This window comes from Podarcis melisellensis (genome assembly GCF_964234715.1).
Source record: "Podarcis melisellensis genome assembly, chromosome: 1".
Lineage (NCBI taxonomy): Eukaryota > Metazoa > Chordata > Lepidosauria > Squamata > Lacertidae > Podarcis > Podarcis melisellensis.
Window position 1 is genome coordinate 64,255,688 of NC_138528.1, and position 22,024 is coordinate 64,277,711.

General features: G+C 39.4%; 1 protein-coding gene across 18 annotated transcripts in view; it reads right to left on the minus strand.

Moving 5' to 3' along the window:
- CCDC73 (coiled-coil domain containing 73) overlaps window positions 1-22,024 on the minus strand; it is a 73,289-nt gene that overhangs the window by 22,264 nt on the left and 29,001 nt on the right. For 8 of the 18 annotated variants that reach the window (XM_081927219.1, XM_081927228.1, XM_081927223.1 and 5 more), the window contains 6 exons: window positions 19,464-19,550; window positions 7,716-7,787; window positions 6,706-6,777; window positions 6,363-6,398; window positions 5,093-5,167; window positions 1,027-1,065 (listed from right to left, as the gene is read on the minus strand). In XM_081927219.1, coding sequence (XP_081783345.1) covers window positions 1,027-1,065; window positions 5,093-5,167; window positions 6,363-6,398; window positions 6,706-6,777; window positions 7,716-7,787; window positions 19,464-19,472 — 303 coding nt within the window. In that variant the 5' untranslated portion in view covers window positions 19,473-19,550. Of the gene's footprint in view, window positions 1-1,026; window positions 1,066-5,092; window positions 5,168-6,362; window positions 6,399-6,705; window positions 6,778-7,715; window positions 7,788-8,091; window positions 8,158-19,463; window positions 19,636-20,718; window positions 21,440-22,024 lie in introns of those variants that run through there. The other 10 variants (XM_081927213.1, XM_081927212.1, XM_081927214.1 and 7 more) reach the window with 5 other exon arrangements.

The following is a 22,024-nucleotide window of genomic DNA, read 5'->3' on the forward strand; positions in this document are numbered from 1 at the left end:
AACAAATTTTATGCAAACAATTTTTTTGCAAGCACAGGAACAGTTTACAAGGCTGGACATGGTTTACTAGAATAAATAGATTATTTGCAATAATTTTGCATGATCATTACTTTAATATTTGTATAGATAAAATAGATTACACATACTTCTTAAACAAGAAGCCTAACTTAAAAGTGAAATAGGACAAAACACATTTTATGTTGCCTTTGATCTTTAACTTGTAGCCTTATCTCCCAGGTCAAAGGACACATTATTCAATTTCACCATATTTTGTGTAAAATCACTGTAGCGTTGAAGATGACTTTCAGTACAAATGTCATGGTACTTAAGGCTAAACCGGACTCTAGTTTTTGAGCTTCTTAATTAAAATCACAGTTTATAATGGTCTGACAATATTATCTTTATTCTTTCCAGTTGAGCAGCAGCAGAATTTTCACAGCTTTTAGTCAATCAAGCTTAGCAATGTTTCAACAGCTCTCTTTAATTTCAAAAGTGGTTCAGCAGAGTGACTAAACTGAACTGGCACACTTAATTCTTCTATGTTACACTGGAAGAAGAGTAACACACTGCCTGCGTCTTTCATACCATTTTAATTATAAATATTAGCCTGAAAAGAAGAAGTACCAGTAAGTCTAACCAAACCATAAAGTTTAACTGTAATTTTCCTCGCAAACACTTAAGTTATTATACTAGCAAGGAAAGTTAGAAAAATAATGCTACACAAAATAAAGTCCATTTTTTTCAACAAAGAAATAAATAAATCCAAAGATTAAGGGTAGTTTGGATAAGCACCTCTGCAATATGCAGAAGGATATTGGAATATATACCAACACCTCTATAACCTGTAACTATAAAATGCAAAGAACTCTAACATTTTGCTACATGAAAAAAGGATCCTCCACTCACAGAATAATGGTTGCATTCATGGAAAGGGGTCATTTCATCAGAGAAACCATCCTTACATGAACAGAAGCAAAAAATGAGGATGCAAGCCTTTGACATTTTTATAGTTATTGTAGCTCTTACCATTTCGTTAAGCTTCTTTTGCAAAGAGTAATTTGAAATCTGTAATAATGAAAACCATTAATGATTTAAAATGCATTGGCAATTAATTGTAATTCTGCTAGTTTCAAGGAAGTGGAAAAGTGGTAAAACTTATAACAGAAATGTAATGCCTTTAGACAGAGTGGGGAAAGCATGGCTCTTTTGAGTCTGGCTGCATAAATACTATACATTTCAAGCATTTTGGAAATCCATCTTCCCCTCAAAGAATTCTGGGCCATGTGGTTTGTTAAGGGCTGCTGGGAATTGTTACTCTGAGAGGGGTAAACTACAGTGCCCAGAATTCTTTGAGGGAAAGAATGTGATTCAAATGTGCTTTGAAAACTACTGGAGATGAATGTTGCATGGCATCAACTCCTAGTATTATGCCATATTACTTTTCTCACTGCTGCTACATGTATAATATAATGTAGCTCTGAAAGGCCACACTACTCCCCTGTTGTATTTCCTTTTCACCTGCACGTCTGCATGAATATAATAAAACTTACAGTCTTGTGCCAGGTTTATGGATCAGCATATAATAAATGTTGCATTCAATCATCCTATGACTTTTCTATGCACTGAAGTTCTTGCCAGAGCAGAACCGGCTGCTTCTAAATTTCCAATTGTATAACTCAAAGATTAAGGTAAGATTGATTATTATAGCCCAGTCCTAAGCACTGGTCAACCCTTGTGGTACAAGCAGGGGCTTGTGCTGAAAGAAGTAAGTTCTTATTCACTGCAAGGGAAACCACCTTCTTCAGAGATCAGTTTGAATATGTTTCTAGTACCATTTTGCCAGTACAACCTTGCACCCATGCAAGCAGCAAGGTCACCCTGGTTCCCCTTAGAATGTGACACAAAATGCTATCCTTCTTATGCCGGTCTTGTTTCATTTTCATCGCTACCCACCTAAAAGAATCTCTATATTTCTCTACAATGCTAGGGCATGACCACTACTGTGCCAGTAGAGAGACTAGGGCCCACTCCCAGCATCAGACAAAGGTGAAAAAATATTGATCCTGTGCTTTGCTGCCAATGTGTAGTAGAATATAGAAGCAGCTAAACCTGAATGAGCTCACTTCTACTAATTATTGCTCATGAGTAGAATAATCTACTCATATGAGCAATGTACCACCAGAAGAACAAATTAACCTGAGACTGCTGTTCCTCAATGAGCAGAAGTCCGCTCACCTCCTTTTAGGGGTGCAGTGGCTTTGTGGGACGGCCAGCGCCTCCCACCCCCACTGGCTGACAACGCATGGCTGTGTGTCGGGGTCTCTCCTTCCCAGGATGTGAGCTTTGGCTCGCACTCCGAGCTTGAAATCCTGCTCCGTGTCAGTCAATTGGCCAATGGCAGTCTGGTGCGGAGGGCTGGACCTGAGGGAACAATCCCAGACCACGCCAGCCCCTGACACCCAGCTCTTCTTCATCGTATTTCAACCTATGATTTGCCTCTTCAAAGATGGAAAATGGCTATCTTGTGCAAGTTCCAGTGTTAGAGTGCAGGTCTGCTTGTTGTACATATGATTAAAATGTTTGTATGAACTGCTGTTAGTGCAATTGACATACCAGTTGGCTGAAAACTGACTTACTGAATGCCTTTGTTGTGGTGAATTTAAATCAGATTCCATTGCTGAATGGGTCCCCCCCCAACTATATCTTAGTTAAGAAAAGCAAGGGAGCATTTATTACTCTTTCAGTCCATGTATCATGTTCAGCCAACCATGAAGTACACTATATATCACTTGTGCTGTGTCATGAATTGAGCAGGACATAACAAATCCTTTCAGCCTTTTGCACAGAAGGTCAGCAATGTGAAGGAATTGCTTTTAAAATAATCTCAGCATTAACCAGATTATTTAAAAAAACAAGGTACGGCATCAACATAATCACGCTATCTATAAAGTTAATGAGAAACTAGTATAATCAGCACAATATTAATGACAAGCAAAATGTCCACTGTTGCATAGTGAAAAGGTACTTTTGAGTAATTCAGGGATCATGAAGAACAGCAAGAACAGTTTGGGAAAATGCCCTATGGTCAACAGTTAAAGTTAAATTTACATTTAACTTTAACATTTAACTTTACATTTACATTTAAATTTAGATATGTCTGAGTGTTTAATAGCATGGAGGAAGTTTGTGTAGTTTTTGTATGATTTCACAATATACTTTAATAAATTTAATTTTCTTGGTCTGGTCTGGTCTAATATTTTATTTGATTCCCTTTCTAAACCGGTATTATTTTATAAAACTTAATCAACTTAGAAAAACAAATCTAACTTAATCATTTTCATTTGAGCAGCCCAATTATCTTTAATCAAATTACTCCAGAGTTAATGTTTAGGGGAAATTAATTAAGTGTCTTGCTGTGAAGTTTTGTTCTTGCTGGTGAGGGGTGAAATGTTTACTTTAGGATGAAGCTCCTACTACTACTGCAGACAAGGCTGGAATTTTCATCAGAAGAACTAAACAAGCCTAACACTGAACTTCAGAAGTATAATTGTTAACAACCTGAAAGAATAGCTGTGTCAATCCCAAAGAGGAAGAAAAATAAGATGTCCACAGGAATTCCTATGAATATCAAGGGGATAACTATTCTAAGATCCTATCCCACACCCAGAACTGTAGCAGGGTAATTTGCTCTCATTTTACCAAGGAAAATAAAATTTCATGGTAAGTCCAATTTTTCTCTTGTTTTTTGTTTGTTTGTTTGTTTGTTTTTGGTGGGGGACAACAGATTGCTATGGGACTTCCAAGAACTGTTCATTCAAGAAAGTTCTGTAAACATTTTAAGGACCCCCTGACCATTAGGTCCAGTCGTGACTGACTCTGGGGTTGCAGCGCACATCTCGCTTTATTGGCCGAGGGAGCCGGCGTACAGCTTCCAGGTCATGTGCCCAGCATGACTAAGCCGCTTCTGGTGAACCAGAGCAGCGCACGGAAACGCCGTTTACCTTCCTGCAGGAGCGGTACCTGTTTATCTACTTGCACTTTGACCTGCTTTCAAACTGCTAGGTTGGCAGGAGCAGGGACCGAGCAACAAGAGCTCACCCTGTCGCGGGGATTCGAACCGCCGACCTTCTGATCGGAAAGTCCTAGGCTCTGTGGCTTAACCCACAGTGCCACCCGTGTCCATTTTACTGCACTGTAAAACTGCATCAATTTTATAAAAATGATTGAATGGGATGAGTTTTGTAAATCTCATCCAAATGAGTGTTGATTTCAAAGGCTGACAAAATTACTGCTCCTCTAACAAAGTGAGCAACTATGCTCTGTGGGAAAGTCACTCCTTTAAATAGAGTGGATTGAAGAGTGGATTTCTCATGGAGTATTTCCTAATGGGAGAAAAAACCCCCATTTTTTCTGAACTAATTAATTGTTTTACTAAATCTGAGAAACACAGATGACAAGGTAAGTATGGAACTCTGAGAAGAACTGCTACCTTCTCTTGCCTGATTTTCTTTATTGACTATCTGAGGAATTGCGGGAAAGGTCTCCTAGGCCATTTTGCTCCACAGGACCCTGGAGAGTCTGCTGCATGAGTAGTTCAGTTAAGATGCAAACAGAACGCTAGATGAAGAATTGTATATACAAAATAAGACAAAAGAACTAGTCTGATGTAGTAGGAATAGTGTTAGACTTAGAATGCAGAGACCCAGTTTATATCCCTCCTCAGCCACAAAACATTGAGACAATTACTAAGTCTATTCTACCTCATAGTTTTGTTGTAAAAATAAAGAGGAATCATTTATTTTATTTTCTGTGTTTATAGCTCTTTCAAGGAACAGCAGAAAAAGATCACTTGAATAGATTCCCCAGCCCAATGTAGGAGCCATGCAAAAAGTCCTGGATTAGACAACCTCTTGTTTGGGAAAGAAAGTAGGGGGCTGCATTGTGTCCCTGCTCCCCCACCAACTAATTGTTAATTGGCAGAAATGCAAATTGCTTTACTCGACTAACCATGCACAGTCTTGGCTGCTGCATGGACACTCTATTGGAACAGGGCCCAAATAAATCAGGTTGCATGAGTGTGGAGCTAATGTACCTGTAACATTTTTAATGTTTCTTTCAGTCCTTCCATTTCTCTTTCTTTTGATTCCATAGCAAGTAAACATTTTCCCTTCAAAGAAACATAATATTTTGTTAGAAAAAGGAAATATAAAATGACAAATTTCTCAGCTAAGGGACATAAGAACAGGTCTCTTGAGATGTATTAATAATTATGCGCAGCATAATCTATTCTATATGCTAATGTCTTGGGGATAATTACTTCTGTTCTTCAAAATACTGCAACACAAAACTCCATCCACTTTAATAGCACACTATACAGTGGGTTCAAATAAAAAGTGATAAAAGCCTGCTAAAGACTTTGTAGGAGATTATGGATCCCTAATGGATCCTGTCATCATTCAGTTGACGTTAACATCACTTCCTCAAAATAAATATGCCACAATCTCTATTCAGAGACTATTGAGACGACTCTTTTACAGAAAAATACACTGCCCCTTGCCTTTAGATTATTCTGCAGCGTTGTTGCTCTGCTTACTCCCTCTCATATAACTGATCACTATCATGCAATTGTTACAAAATGGTCCACATGTTCTGTTCAATCGTGCAAGGAACTGTACTAACACAACACTTTGCAAACTTTGACATATTCATTTTTTATACTCTTTTCAGTTAAAAATACTAATCCATAGTGTGTTTACTTTGTAGCACTGGGTGAATATTCATTCCTGATTGGGTGTGAAATATGCTTCCACTTTTTCAGCTTGAGGTCACATAATTTGATGAGACTCTGCATTCATTTTTACACATTCACTTTTCTTTTTGCATTTGTCAGATAATCTACTATAACAATTTACTAATGTAAAAGTTGTGCTCAAAGATTTAGGCTACTTCCAACACTGTTACTCAACAAACTTTATGGGGATACTATGATAACAATATTTAGTATCTTTATGTCTTACTCAGGTTGGAATCTCTTACGGCTTTTGTATATGATCTAGGGCATGGGGGGCAAACTAAGGCCTGGGGCCAGATGCAGCCGAACTGGCTTCTAAATCCAGCCCCCCCACATGGTCTGAGGGACAGTGGACCAGCCCCCTGCTGAAAAAGTTTGCTGACCCCTGATCTAAGGTTGTCATATCTTGGTCTTTAGTGGGAACTTTTCAGTGGTCGCAAGGGCTGCCACTGGAAGGGACAAGCTGAAAACTCCCCATGAACACATAGAAGCCCACACTAAACACTCTGAATCCCAACCACTAACTGACTATGTTTTTTTTTTTTTTTTGACAAATGAGTCATATCATTACCTTTTCTTCTTCTGCAGCAAATAGTCTTAATTGGAACTAGAATTGCCACAAGAAGGAAATAAATTTAAATAGTATGATCAAACAACATGTGTAACTTTTTATTTAAGGTAGTACATTTTCAAAAATTGATTAATTCCTATCAAAAATTGATTCATTCCTATCCACCTCCCCAACTTCAAGGAACTTCATGTACATACTCATCACCAACAACAAGGCTCTCATTATAGCTGAGACTAGATCAGGCTTGTTGTTTTTGAGTAGTTCAACTTAACTGGTCTTGAGAATATGAATGACAATACCACTTGTTGTATATTACTGCTGAGAAGAAAGACTCACTGAGTACCTGTTTTTTAATAGCTGTCATGGCTTCTGTATGCTGTTTGTTTAATCCTTCTTTATGATGCTGAAGAGCCACCTATTATATGACAATTTAAATTAAAGCAGAACAAGACAGTTAAAAAGGCATATATAAACATATTTAAAGTAAGATGTGTCATTATATATTAAGAATTTTTTTCATTTTCAAGTTTTCTTGGTTAAAAATAAATAATCAAATAAGTGAAAAATAGTGAGATGTATAAACCTGAAAATCATAAATCAAAAAATCAAAAAAAGGAAGATAAATAATCAAATAATGATTGAAGAAGGCATACAAGAATAATAACAACACTTGCAACAAATCTTCCAACCAAGAAGAAAAAGCATAGGTATATTAGTGTAGTTAGAAGAAATTCATTTCTATTAAAATTTAACTCTATGAATTGGGACCTGAATGAAAATGCTTTTCTAATGCTCATTTACTTTAAGGTATGTACAAATGAGATAGTAATATTTACAGCTTATTTAGAATTGCCTTTTTAAAAACTGCCACCCTCATCCACAGCAGCAGTGCATCAAGAGAGCGTATGGTGTCTAAGGAGACAACTTGCATTCAAATTCCCGTACAAAATGTTTTGGTTGCCTGTAAAGCCAAGCATAACTGAAGACACACAGTCTTTAGCTGTGCTCTGTGTTTTCTGGATTCAGAGAGAAGAGTGAAGGTGCAGTATAACACTGGCTAGAACCAAAGGTACTGCATTCAAAGTACCTCATATAATGGTTCTTCACATTTAATTTTGACAGAATAAATCACTAAATCTGCCAAATCCTACATCTCTTTAGAGCAAAGACTTTAGAAACACACATTTTATAAATTCTATTGACACTGTTTACACAAAACCTCAGAACGCTATAGAAACATGTATATTAGATCAGAAACCGTATTTTACAATTCTTCAATACTGATATTAATTCCAACAGTAAAATTACTATGAACAGATGCTATCAAGTTTTAACTGTTTGAAGAACACCAACCTTTTGCCACTCAAGCTCCTGTACTTCAACAACAAATTTGCTAATTTGTTCCTCATATTGACTTTCAGTCTCCTAGTTTCAAAAACATACAAAAAAACTAGTCAGTGTTTGTTTTTTAAAAAAACATTTTCAAAGAAATGTTAGTTAATAAGATTAGGATAGTTGTTTGTGCTCTGAATAGTATTAAATATATGTCTCACTCATTAGGAAGAAGAAATTCCATCTAGTCTTAAGGATACATTAGAAACACACAGTACTGTGTAATGGCTTCCTTTATACACACACAAAAATGCTTCAAATGACAAATATTAGACTTGATCTTAGCCAGTAGGCTAAGATTCAACAAATATTAAGCAGCAGAAACTAATAATCTCACCAATAACTGTTTATAATTAATAACAATCCATTCTTTCACCAATATATATTTTCCTGCTCCTTCATCCTAAAAAAAGAAAAAATCATACTGGAGGCAGGCAGTGCACAAACTTCAGGCTGTGAGGAATTACATCAGACATAAAAAAACAGGAAATTGCCTTATAATGAAGCAGACCATTGATTCACCTAGAACCATGGGCATAGGCAGGATTTATGTTTCAGGGCGAGCAGAACCAAGTTGTTTGTTAAACTTGATTTAGGGGGCAGCTACCCTCCACCCTGCCCCCCCCTTTGGCTACACCCATGCCTAGCTCAGTACTGTCCACACTTACTAGTATCAGCTCTTCAGGGTTTTAGACAGGAGAAATTCTCAGCCATAGCTGGAGATATCAGGATGTGAACCTGAGACTTCACCACAAAAAGCAGATGTTCAGCCACTGAGCTACAGCCCTTCCTACAACATCATCCCTTGGCTGGGAGACCTGGGTAAAAACACTCTCTCAGCCATGAAGCTCAATGAGTGACCTTGGGCCAGTCACTGTCTCTGAATCTAACCTAACTCACAGGGTTGTTGTGAGGATAAAATGGGAAGGGGGGGGAGCCACATACACTGACAGTGGAAGAGTGCGGGGGGAGTGCACCGCCCCTGACAGCGCGATCCCAGTGGGGTGCCATTGTGGCTGCCCCCCCCCCGCCCGCACTGGGTGTCACGCCCCCAGGCCGCATGCCAGCCCCGCCCCCCACTTCTTCTCGGCCTCCCTGGTGCCAGAGCATGAAGTTCCGCCACTGGCCACATATGCCACCTTGAGCTCCTTAGAGGAAAGGTGGGGCCTAAATGTAATAAGAAACAGAAAGTTGACCTAGGAAGAAAAAAACCAGAAGGTGACCCAATCAGGATAGAAGTAAATCTTCCTTCACTGGCAAGACTCTCAACTCTGAGATGATCCTGGGCAATGTGTTAGCTACAAGGAAAAATGCATCTAAGGGGGACTCAAATGGGAAGGGAGCAGTGAAAAGCAGGATGAAATTAAGGTGAGTATCTTAGACCTAATCTAAAAATGATGGGACACTCATATTTGTTTGATCAATATCTATGTTGCTCTCATATAATGTGAGGTGGATGTCTCATTTTAACATGAGAAAGGGTGGACAGGTAGGAACAGCTAAACCGTCCCTCCATTATCAATTACACAGTCTAACTCACTTCGGATATAGACATTCAGATGGGAAAAAGTGCCCAGAATGATGGGAAGGTAAGAAAAGGAAGGGGTTTAGCTTCTCTTAGCACTGTGCTTTCTTGATGCTAAGATGTGATCCCACCTTCTTATATGTGAAGACAAACTGTTAGGATTCTATAGGAACCCTAAGAGGTTCCTCAAATTCGGGCCCACTACAATGAACCACAGCCTGTGCACAAGATCTTATTTCATTTGCATTTAATTCATTTTAGTACACATATACTTTTAACACATATTTCTCCCCTCCCTTTCCTTCAACATAGCCTTCCTGATTTCAAGCACCACATACAGGTTCCTCCCAGTTAAAAACAATGGATTTTTAATGAGACTTACATATCCAACCACCATTAATACCTCCATACACATAAGACAAAGATAATCAAATTAAGCAGCAAAACCCAAATGAGAAAAGAAGGCAGAAAGAAGACTGTGGAAATAAAAGGAAAGTTTCAAAGAGAGGGAGAAAAGAAAATACGAGGAGAGAGAAATACTCCCCCATAAAGGCTTCTTTTAACACTGCATATATTAGTACAAAGTTTCCTCACATGTTTTTTATACAGGAGGATTAATATGACAGGAGGGAGAGTTCATATTGGCTGAAATGCTTCCTGAGATATGTGGATTTCAAAGCCTCAACAGATTTATAGGTCGAAACCAGCCCCTCTATCTGTATCTGAAAGCTAATAGTTAATTGCACAATTTTTGCAGGACAAGCTTTATGTTCCCACTGACCCACTTCTGTCAGAAGACAGGCTTCTTTGTTTTGTATTCACTGAAGCTCCCAAATGCTATTCAAAGAATATCCCAATTAGAGCCAATCTACAAAAGTATGAATCATTTGCTGCAAGATACCTATTTTCCAGAGAAGGTCACAGTAGATGCAACTGAAAAAAGTCAACCCTCGACAAAGTTGCCACCTGAGAATTCAGAAGCAAAAACTGGCCCACAAGCCCTTGCAAACAGTGAGTCCGGTTAGCCAGAAGAGCACAAACAGCATCAGTAATGCAAGGCCTTCTCTTTCGTCTAGAGGTCGGGTCTGTGCTCCTTCAACTACCATCAATTCCAACTTACCTGTTTACTACAATTGATAGCAATAGCGTCTTTCAATCTGGGTTGAAAACCAGGAGTGTTGGTTACCGACCTGATGTTGCAGCCAAATGTTTTAATCTTAACATGTTCAGATTGTTATTATGTGTTATACTATAACCAATACTAAAGTTATGAATACAGAAAGCCATCTTGCACTGAGTCAAACCATCTGTCTATCTAGCTCTGTCGTATTGCCTACAATGACTAGCAACAGTTCTCCAGGGTTTCAGAAAGGGGTTTCTGCCAATCCTCTGACTGCTTGATTTTTATCTACTGTCACAAAACCGCAAAGCCTTTGCTTCTGTGATTATAGTATTGTTTGCAGAATATTACAAATGTCATGCGGCGTAAAAGTAAGGCAGATAAACACAAAAATATAAAAGCTCATAAAAAAACCTTTCTGCACTCCCTAAGTGAGTAATATTCTGTAACTACAACAAAATAGTTTTCTTATAATTATCTATAAACACTGAATCCGGATGCATCTTCTATTACTCCCCCATCAGGGACAAAAGCCAATTATTTTGATTACCCTATGACTTTTCAGAGAAGGGGGAGTATACTCTCAAACAATTTATTTACAAATGCTGTTAAAATGTGCTACGAGTAAAGCACGCATTAATGAAAAGCAGAAACATGATACATTATTAGTAAAAATCCTGTAGAAAACAGTCAGTAAAGTGTACTTGTGTATTCCCCCCCCCCCCCAGGAGAAGCAACTGGGGAAGGACAATTTTAAGCAGAAAAATGGCCAGATGGGAAAGGGTTAAGAAAACCTCCCTCCCCTTTTCTATTCTTGACATCAGCTGTTATTTATTTAATTATTTTAAATGAAAATGCTACATGCAACCGGGTGCAGGTAGTGCCAAGTTCAGACCTTAGTAAAGACAACTGTCTGCCAGTTTATACACGCGTTTCTATATTGTACAGAATTATATTGTACAAATGGACAGGGTGATGCTAAATGGTTAACAGAGGAGGGGTGCTACCAGAAGACTCCCAAGCTACATAGGTCTGGGGTACTGCCTACAGCTTCCAGCAGGAAACCACTTTCTATAGTGTGGAAAATTTAGGAAGTAGGCTGCTGTTTGACAGCAGGGATGGACCGATCAATCAATTTCCTATTTCTATGTCAATTCTACATGTCAATTCTGTCCCAATTCTGCAGTGATCTGTAATTTTAAAAAAATCCATACAAAATTGATTATTTAAATCCATATTTAAGTATTTGTCACACAATGCACGCTTAAATACATATTTTATCTCAATACACACATTTCAAAATGTATTTTACCCTAATGTATTTTATACACTTTGATGCATTATCTGAGCCAAGAACTGTATTGTAAAATTCACAGAAGTGCAGATCTGAAGGATAATCATGTTCCAGTTCATTTATTAATCTGGGATGTGCAGATTAAGTCATTTCACTTAAAAATGCAAACCAAACAAAATTCTCTTCCATTTCTATTTGACAATGGGAGCTACTATAACTAATAGTATGTCTTGTTAGCATTTCTGGATCTAAGCAATTTACCGTACTTGGAAGTTCATTAGGATTGGGTTATAAGATTGCTTAGGAATTGTTTAGAAATAATGACATTTTAGGAGACCAGCACTTGACTTAAATTTGAAGGAAAGGAAGGAGAAGAAAAGTGGAAATGAAAGAAAACTTTGTTTCCACTGTGTACAAATTATTCTGCTGGTGAACTGCCCATTGACAGTTGCTTAAATATGCATCAGCACAAGGAGAAACAAATTATCACCTCCACTGATCTGTTCCCACACAATTCATGTATCTAGTGGCACATGGAATTAACCCTATATGATTTAAACTACAACAAAATATTTGAATGGAAAGAACTGAAGCTGCTAACTTGAACTTCCTCCTTCAACTTGTGTCTCACTTCTTTCATAAAGTTTGCAAACAGTGTGCATAAAGTTGAATGAAAAGGAGCAATAGTGAGCAGAAGCACAATAAGAGAACTGGGCCAATATTAACAAAATTACTGTAATTTCAATAGGGACAAATATAAGGTTCTGCACTTGGGGTGGAAGAACCAGCTGCACAAATATAATATACTGCTGGGAGTACTATGTTCAGTACTGGGCACCACAATTAAAGGAGGATAATGACAAGCTGGAACATGTGCTGAAGAGGGTGACGAATATGATAAAAGGTCTGGAAACCAAGCCTTATGAAGAATGGTTGAGGGAATTGGGTATGTTTAGCCTGGTAAAGAGGAGAACGATAGAAGATATCATAGTCATCTTCAAATATCTAAAGGGTTGTCACACGGAAGAGGGAACAAGTTTGGTTTCTCCTGCTCCAGATGCTGGGACCGAAATGAAAAGATTTAAGTTACAAGAAAGGAGATTCTGACTAAATATCAGGAAGAACTTTCTTACAGCAAGAGCTGTTTGACAGTGGAACGGAGTCCCAGGAGAGGTGGACTCTCCTTCCTTGAGGTTTAAGCAGAGGCTGGATGGCCATCTGTCATTTATGATCCTGTTGAGAATCCTGCATTTCAGGGGATTGGACTAGATGAGCCTTGGGGTCCCTTCCAACTCTACAATTCTATGATTCTAGGAAGTCAGAGTTGCAGAACCACTGCTGCATCCAAAACACTGCTGCCTCATGCCACTCAAAGCCAAGAGCTTTGTTATTTCCGTTTTCGCTGCTCTCTGCCACTGGCCTGCAGAACAGGTCCTTACTTGTGAATGGATTGACTTAGGATCCAGAACATCCTTAGCCAGCCCAGCTCTACCCCATCTCCAAAATGCCGTTTCAGAGCCTTGCAGCAGCAGGATATCTCAAATAGTTTGCACCTGTAGAAACTACAGCAGGGTGTTCCAGGATACCTGATCCTCCTAACCAGCTCTTCTTCTTCTTCTTCTTCTTCTTCTTCTTCAGCGATCACTCATTGCCAAGTAAGATTGTCTTTCATGAACACGGTCTTAACAGTGAGTCCGTAAGTGACTGTGGAGGGCAGTTCTGGATTCACACATCCTTCCACAGTGGGGACATAGGTTTCCGGGCAGGTGGAAGAAGGTGGAGGGATACCTCTGCTCGATACTAATCCCCTCCAGGAGCACAAATTTTGGGTTAGGATTGCTTCCTAAATCCCTAAAAGATTTAAGATTTGATTTGATTTGATTTAAGGGTTTTTTTAATTAAACAAGTAACTTTAGCTGGTCTTCAGTTCACCACTGTTAGTCCCCTCCCCCTTCATTCTAAACTGGAAGTTTTAAAAACTTATACATTCTATCTTGAAACATCCATGCAACACATTAAAAAGAAAACTTTATTATGTTTAGGAGGAAAACTGTATATAATTTTTAGATGATAACAAGAGACACAAAACCTTTAGAAGTCTTGATATTTTATTAGCTGCCTTAGGACTACAAGGATTTAAGTGTTTTTACAAAAACACCACCATAACAATAAAAGAGGAGTCATTTGATGGTTTATTTACTCGTTATAACCTTTAGAAAGTGTCAAGCCTTTGTAAAGTGCTTGCTTCAGGCTGTAGTTTTACAAGATAGGCTGTACATTGGTCAAGCCCCCCTGATTCTTGACCCTGAACAGATTTAGGAACAGAGTACAGCTGGCTCACATCCAAGCAACCCAAACTAGGTACTTTTACCATCTTTTTCAAACTCATAATCCACCTCCTACGAAATTGCAAAATCCATTTCTTTCATGCTGCTCAATCAAACAGTTCTCAGACTTCCAAATTACTTCACAGTCTGTTTTAGGATACCCTGCAATGGGCTTACATAAACTAGATGTTGAAGCAAAACTTGTTAATACTGTACAGGCGAAACTCAACTTGGGGTTACATGCCAGGGACAGCAAATAAAACAAAAATCAAGTATAGTCAAAACACATGTGGTTCACCAGTGGGTAGCATTGAAAAGTCTTTTTTCCCCAGATGCCCAACCCCTTTCTGCCCCCTTTTTATTTTTAATTTTGCCAACCATGTACTGTAAAGCTAAATGTGCACAAGTTAAATGAGCGTGTTGTGAATTACCTGTACCTAAACATTTCTAAAGTTCAAAGCCCGCTATAGCACGTTTTAAGATAAAAGGAGTGGGCTCTGTCCCTGGTCCCCAGACACAGATAATAGGCAGCAACAAGGAAACAAAATTTTAAAGAGTGGAGATGGCTAATGCATGAATAGGTCGTTTCTCTAACCATGCATGATACTTAAGTACAATTAAGAATTGGTAATGCCTGAGATATTTCTTCAGGCCATGCTGCAAAGTAACTGCCCTTGCACAGAGAACAGCTTATGTAAGTTTAATTAGATGAGGGGGTGGCCTGAAGGACACACCCTGTCCAGCTTATGACTGGGGTTGTAAAAAGAAACTACTAGGATTTCCCCGTTATTATTTATTTCGGTCCTGGAGGTGCTCTTGAACACGATTAGAGGGGACAGGTTGGTGGAAGGGATACAGGTCGGAGCGAAACAATACAAACTTAAAGCGTTTGCAGATGACTTAGTTCTGACATTACAGGAGCCAGAATCTAGTACGAAAAGAGTACTACAACTAATCCAAGATTTTGGTCGGGTGGCGGGATTTAAACTAAATAAGCAAAAAACCAAGGTGTTGGGAAAAAACTTGACAGATATTGAGTCGGAACGGTTTCAGAGAGAGACAGAGTTAACTGTGGTTAAGAAAGTTAAATACCTAGGGGTAAACATAACAGCAAAGAATTTGAGTCTGTTTAAAGATAATTATGAAAAATGTTGGTCTGAAATTAAGAGAGACTTGGATAGCTGGTCAAAATTGAAACTTTCATTGTTAGGTCGAATAGCTGCTATTAAGATGAATGTATTGCCAAAAATGTTATTTTTGTTTCAGACATTGCAGATTGTAGATAAAACGGAGTGCTTCCGGAAGTGGCAGAAAGATATCTCCAAATTTGTCTGGCAGGGCAAAAAGCCCAGAATTAAGTTTAAGATATTAACGGACGCAAAAGAAAGAGGGGGCTTTGCCCTGCCAGACTTAAAGTTGTATTATGAAGCCGCAGCTTTCTGCTGGCTAAAAGACTGGCTACTTCTGGAGGACACGGATGTGCTGGATTTGGAAGGTTTTAACAATGCATTTGGATGGCATGCATATTTATGGTACGACAAGGTTAAGATCAACAAGGTCTTTAAGAACCATATTGTCAGAAAAGCAATATTTAATGTCTGGACAAGATACAAAGACTTATTAGAAAACAAAACACCGAGGTGGCTGTCACCTTTGGAGGCTAAGGCCCGAAAAAGACCCAATATGGAGGCCAATTGGCCAAAATATTGGGAAATATTAGAAAGGGATGGAGACAATTGGAAACTGCAGAGTTTAGAGAAAATGAAAGATAAAGTGCGAGACTGGTTACACTATGCTCAGCTTAAGGAAGTGTTTAAGATTGATAAAAAGTTAGGATTCCAGGTGGAGAAATCGAAACTGGAGACAGAACTGTTAGAACCTAAGACCAAGGTACTTTCAAAAATGTATAACTTGCTGCTGAAATGGAACACACAAGACGAATTGGTTAAATCGGCTATGATAAAGTGGGCCCAGGATATTGGGCACAACATTATGTTTGAGGACTGGGAAAGGTTATGGACCACCGGGCTGAACTTCACAGCATGTAATGCTCTGAAGGAAAATGTAATGAAAATGATATATAGATGGTACATGATCCCAGTGAAATTGGCTAAAATATACCATTCGTCTGATAACAAATGTTGGAAATGTAAGGAAAATGAAGGAACATTCTTTCACCTCTGGTGGACCTGCCCTAAAGTGAAGGCCTTTTGGGAAATGATATACAATGAGTTAAAAAAGGTATTTAAGTATACCTTCACTAAGAAACCAGAGGCCTTCCTTCTGGGCATGGTCGGCCAGAACGTGTTAAAGAAGGACAGAACATTTTTTATGTACGCTACAACGGCGGCAAGGATACTTATTGCTAAGAGCTGGAAAACCCAAGATCTACCAACACTGGAAGAATGGCAGATGCAGCTGATGGACTATATGCAACTGGCTGAGATGACTGGCAGAATCCGCGACCTGGGAGAGGAGAGGGTTGAAGAAGACTGGAAGAAATTTAAGATTTATTTACAAAAGTACTGTAATTTGGTTGAAGCCTAACAAGGAAGCCAGAGCAGAAATAACTGTCTACCATTAAATTATAATTTTTTATTTGAGTTTAACCTAAATATTGTACTTAAGAGCATAAACAAGATGATAATTTGCTTGGAAAAATTCGTTTTTAATGATGAAAGTGGAAGCGGGAGACGTGAGGGAGTCCGCAATAGAATGAAAGGATGTTATGAAACCTATTCTGTTTGTTAAATATGTATCTGTAAAAAATCTTAATAAAAATTTTTATAAAAAAAAAATAAAATAAAAAGAAACTACTAGGATGCTTCCATGAAGAGGCTTAATACTATAAGCAGGTAACTGGCAACATGGTGTTTTAAAAACTTAATTGGCTTTTTCCTGGAAAAGAGAAATCTGGATTCAATAGGGGGCATTCTGATGCCAACACTACCATGTGGATGCTGCAAATAACTTGCATACATCAGCAGCACAAATCTCACAATAAGTACCCATACAGAAGCATCCCTATAGTGGCTCAAACTGGTTGAAATTTAGCCTGGCAGATTCCCTTTCATTGAACAGATTGGCATTGGTGAGAGTGAAGTGTTGGTTCTTGTATAACAAAGGTAATGACCAGAGTTTTCTTCTAGAAAGGGGCATATTCTTCTTCCCTCTTTCCTGTTTTTCAATGCTCAGAAAACTGGAGTGAGCACAACAATATAAAGGAATAATTCACTGTTATGTACAGTTATAACAAAGATACCCACAGCACTATTCCGTTGCCACAGGTCATGCATATGCAAATAGGATTCCAGTCTTCAGCTAGAAGGGACTTGGACAGCAGCTGAGGCCACTACAACACAGCACCAAGTTCACTGTGAGACACAGGATTATCACCACTTTAGCCATGCCACAGGGAATGGCCAGTCTCAGTTTTAAAATATTTCCTGAATCTTGTCATCAGTCTGGACAGCTGATTCCTTTAGCAGCTACACTTATCTCTTTTACTCTGTCTCTAATGTTTTTCAGGGCAATGCCTTCTTACATACCTCCAAACAAAGAAACAAGAAGAGAGTATTAGTATGCTAGGGGAAACCACAAGGTTTGAATTAATCTTTTTTCAAAACCCCAAAAGGCCAAAGCCAGCCCAATGTGGTTTGAGAATGATTAATAGGATTAATAGTCATAGAATTTGGAGTGACAGGATATAAAAATGAGACATGTGTCTGTAAATACTGGATGTTATGCTTGAAAAGAATATTATATTGAGAGGGGAGATACACCACAACATTTTGTGCAAGTCCAACTTGTTCCCTCTAATAGTGAACTTAAATGGATGAGTACATATCAGTTTGTACATAAGTGGATGAGTACATATCAGTTTGTACATAAGCAACACAGGGCCACTCAAAAGTAAGGTAATGGTTTATACATACTCATGAGACCTGCTAGATATGCAAAAGTATTTACATTTGTGAATGGGGAAAAAAAACTTCTTAAAAACAAAATATAGGATCCTGTGAGCTTACACAATATAGATGGCAGTTGTACCTACAAAGGCGGGTGGGCACTGATGCAGACCTTAAACCATCACTGAAACTTCACTAACATCAAGCATAAACTACTGCAATGCCTACTTATTTTGAGCTACCCTTAAGGATTGTCAAAAAGCTTCAGCTGGCTTTGACCAGTGATTAAAGTGATATATGTGTTTTACCAGGAATCTCCTAATCAATGTTATAGCAGTATCAAAGCTAAGTGATTATGGTGTTGAAATGCCGTTTTCCCAATGTTCCATGGTGTTTTGCCAGTATCCAGGATCCTCATTTCTTGCCACTTTCACCACTCCTTTAACCTGTGAAACTCCTCAAGGGAAGAGTTGCCAATCATTTTAGGCCTATGGGCACATTTGAGTTCAATGTGTGGGCACCACACCCTCTGATCACTTCTCTGTTCCGCAGTCAATCACATACATGGACACATGGACATGCAAAGTAAGTGACAGAAAGAGAGGAAGTGCATGCACATAAAGTCTGGTTTTCCAAGGAATCTCAGTAAAAGTCAGATGCAGAAGGAAAGCAAACAGAGCTGCAATGTGTAGTGGGGAATATTATCACTCTTCCAACTTCTTCCTTCAGCTCTGTGTACTTTGCAAGGGAGGAAAAGTGCATGGGAAGGCTCAGAGGATTTGTACATAAGCAACACAGGGCCACTCAAAAGTAAGGTAATGGTTTATACATACTCATGAGACCTGCTAGATATGCAAAAGATGACCTCAAGGTTGCCATTGCACCAATGGGAACCACACTTTCAACCCCAGCCCTGAGGGTTAAAGACACTTAAATCCATAAAAACCACCTTTCTCCACCTTTTGATTATACCATTCATGTTGAATAGCAAGGCTGTGCATAAGAAATGCATTCTTATGACTGTGGAACTCCTTTCTACTAGCGACCAATATAGCATTTTGTAAAAGCTGTGTAAAACCCAGTTTAGGTTGGCTTCCAGTGGCAAAGGCTAACAAAGCATGGATAAATTTTAATACATTTTACTGTATATTTCATTTGCTTGTTTTGTTTGTTACACTGATCCATTGCCTCATACAATGAGCCTCTTGATAATGTACAACAGAATATAAAACATATATAATTCATCAAAACATGTAAAAAAAAATCCAGAAAAATACAAAGAATAAGCAGTAACGCAGCCAGTTAACAAGGGGGGGAGGAAAAGCATCAACATCAGCAGTAACATATACAAATTAATACCTCAAATGCAAGCTAAATAATCACCATCAGATTAATCAGGGACTAAAACTATAAAAATAAAAATAACATTAAAAAGCTAAAAAAAAAAGTAAAAAGGCTTAGGAATAAGAATGCCTTTAATTGCTTTACATTTCCAAATTAGCTAGAAATATAAGTAAATAAGTAAATGTGCCTACCCTTCTCATACGCAATTCTTCTACTGCCTCCAGAAAATTTGTTTTAAAATCTGATAGCTGAAGAGAAATCAATGCTTCGGCAGAATTCTGTAAGGTACAGGCAGGTGCTTCCTTATTGAATTCTTCATCCATTTTAGAAATTGTATCTATAATTATTTTAGCGTGCGTTTTACTTGAAATGAAAAGAGTATCATTCAGAAAATTGCTACACCAGAAAATGGCAAGTATTTATACTGCAATTTAAAATATTAGCTAAAACTTTAAAACATATAGGTCACAATCCAATCACACTGTTGCATGTGCATTTTACTGCCACCAACCCCTTCATTATGCTGGTAGACTTCCCACAAGGACAGAGCTGAGCTCATAGAACAACTGCACATGCCAACTCGGTCAGGCTCTTTCTATTTAAACAGGCTCTGGCATATTGTGCTCACTATATCAGTGTTAGCAAGAGCAGTAGCAAGCACTAATTTATATACCATAAAATAAGCTTGTATTTCAGCACTATTTGGGGATGCCCCAGTATGGTGCCCATGTTACAAGTTTTTAGGAAGTCAATACAAATTTGTAGCATGGGCACCCTACCACACATACAGCCATGGGAAAAAGAAAGTACTTTACACCCTCTTTGAATTCTGTGGTTTTACACATCAGGACATAATAACAATCAGTCTGGTGTTCTCTTGTGGGTACATTCTGCAATACAGTGGTGCCCCGGAAGACGAATGCCTCGCAAGACGGAAAACCCGCTAGACGAAAGGGTTTTCCGTTTTGGAGGCGCTTCGCAAAACGAATTTCCCTATGGGCTTGCTTTGCAAGACGAAAAAGTCTTGCGAGTTCCTTCGGGGGTTTTTCCCTTCCCCCCCCCTTTCCCTAAGCCGCTTATCATCTGATCCGCTGATAAGCCGCTTAACAGCTGATCGCTAAAAGCCGCTAAACCGCTAATAGCACTAATCCGCTAAGCTGTCAATGGGCTTGCTTCGCAAGACGAAAAAACAGCTATACGAAGAGCCTCACGGAACGAATTAATTTCGTCTTGCGAGGCACCACTGTATAGTCTGGATGCAGTAACAGTGAGTGGTGAATTTATTCTGCTTTAGTTTATACCATGATGCTTCCCCAGTGCTGCCAGCTATAGCATAACAAAAGCAAGACAAAAATAAAAACAGAACATTTGTGGTACAAGAAGTCATGGGATTTCAGCAAGAGGTTATGGGATATACACTGATTGGAAATGAAAAAGTGTAATTACCCCAGAAGTTGTCCAAGAGCCAACAGTATTGATAGTGGGATCATGTGGGATCACCCCACTAGCATCAAGAGCACAAATAATAATTAATGTACGATAAAAAATTCATATGGAGGTGCCTTAGATCAGCATGCTGCGGCAGGGTAAGGCAGTATGCAAGCTATGAAACTGCTTGTCTTCTGCCTTCTAGTGACACACTTCCTTCTGCCTAGCTCTTTTTGCTCTAGACCAGGGGTTGTTAACCTGGTCCCTACCACCCACTAGTGGGCGTTTCAGGATTCTAGGTGGGCTGTAGGGGCTTCTACGGCACAAGCTGAATCCTTCTTCCATAGAGCACTGGTGGGCGGTAAGGAAATTTTACCATCAAGAAAGATGCATTAGTGGGTGGTAGGTATAAAAAGGTTGACTACCCCTGCTCTAGACTGACTCCTTGGCTGAACAGTTCCCCTGCTGTTTCAATATACCTTTTCTCAGACCTGTTCTTGTCTTGCTGGAGAGCTTTCCAACTTCACCTGTATGGTGGGGAACCCATTCCAACGATTCCAAACTGGCTGGAATGAGACTTCCTCTCAGGGGCGGAGGAAGGGCGTGTGCGGTGGGGGCGGATCACCACAGGTGTCTTCGCTGAGGGGGGTGACATTTGGCGTGCCGCCCACCCACAACTCCCAAGCCTACCCTGAGCCGTTGGGGGAAGGGGGAGCTGTGCCGCTTTGCCGGCAGCCTTCCCCCCTTCCCACTTCATTTTGACAGCTGGGGGAGGCTTGGGAGTCGTTGGCGGGCAGTGCGCCAAATGCCCGCCATCGGCGGCTCGCTCTGCCCCCATCGGCGGCTCACTCGGCCCTGGCTGTAGGGCGTGTGCACCGCGCAGTACACCCAAGTGGCCTGGGAGGGCACCCTCCGCACCCCAGCAGGGAAGTAGTGGTATCAACAGAAGTGTGGGGTGAGTGTCACATGTATCACAAGGTGGCAAGAAGTGATAATACGTGCAAAAAACAACAACCCTAATGTGGATCGGCATGTATCTGTTTTAATTTAATCTTTTAAATGTGTTTTAGTATACTTGATTGACTCTGGATTTCAGCACCTTTCATCTCTCTCTCTGATACAGTCATACCTCATGTTACATCCGCTTCATATTACGTCCCACGGCAACCCAGAAGTACCAGAAAGGGTTACTTCTGGTTTTCGCCACCCATGCATGCGCAGACGTGCAAAATGACATCACGCGCATGCGCAGAAGTGGCGAATCGCAACCCATGCGCCCGCAGACACGCTGCTGTGGGTTGCGCTCTTTTTATGTTGTGAACGG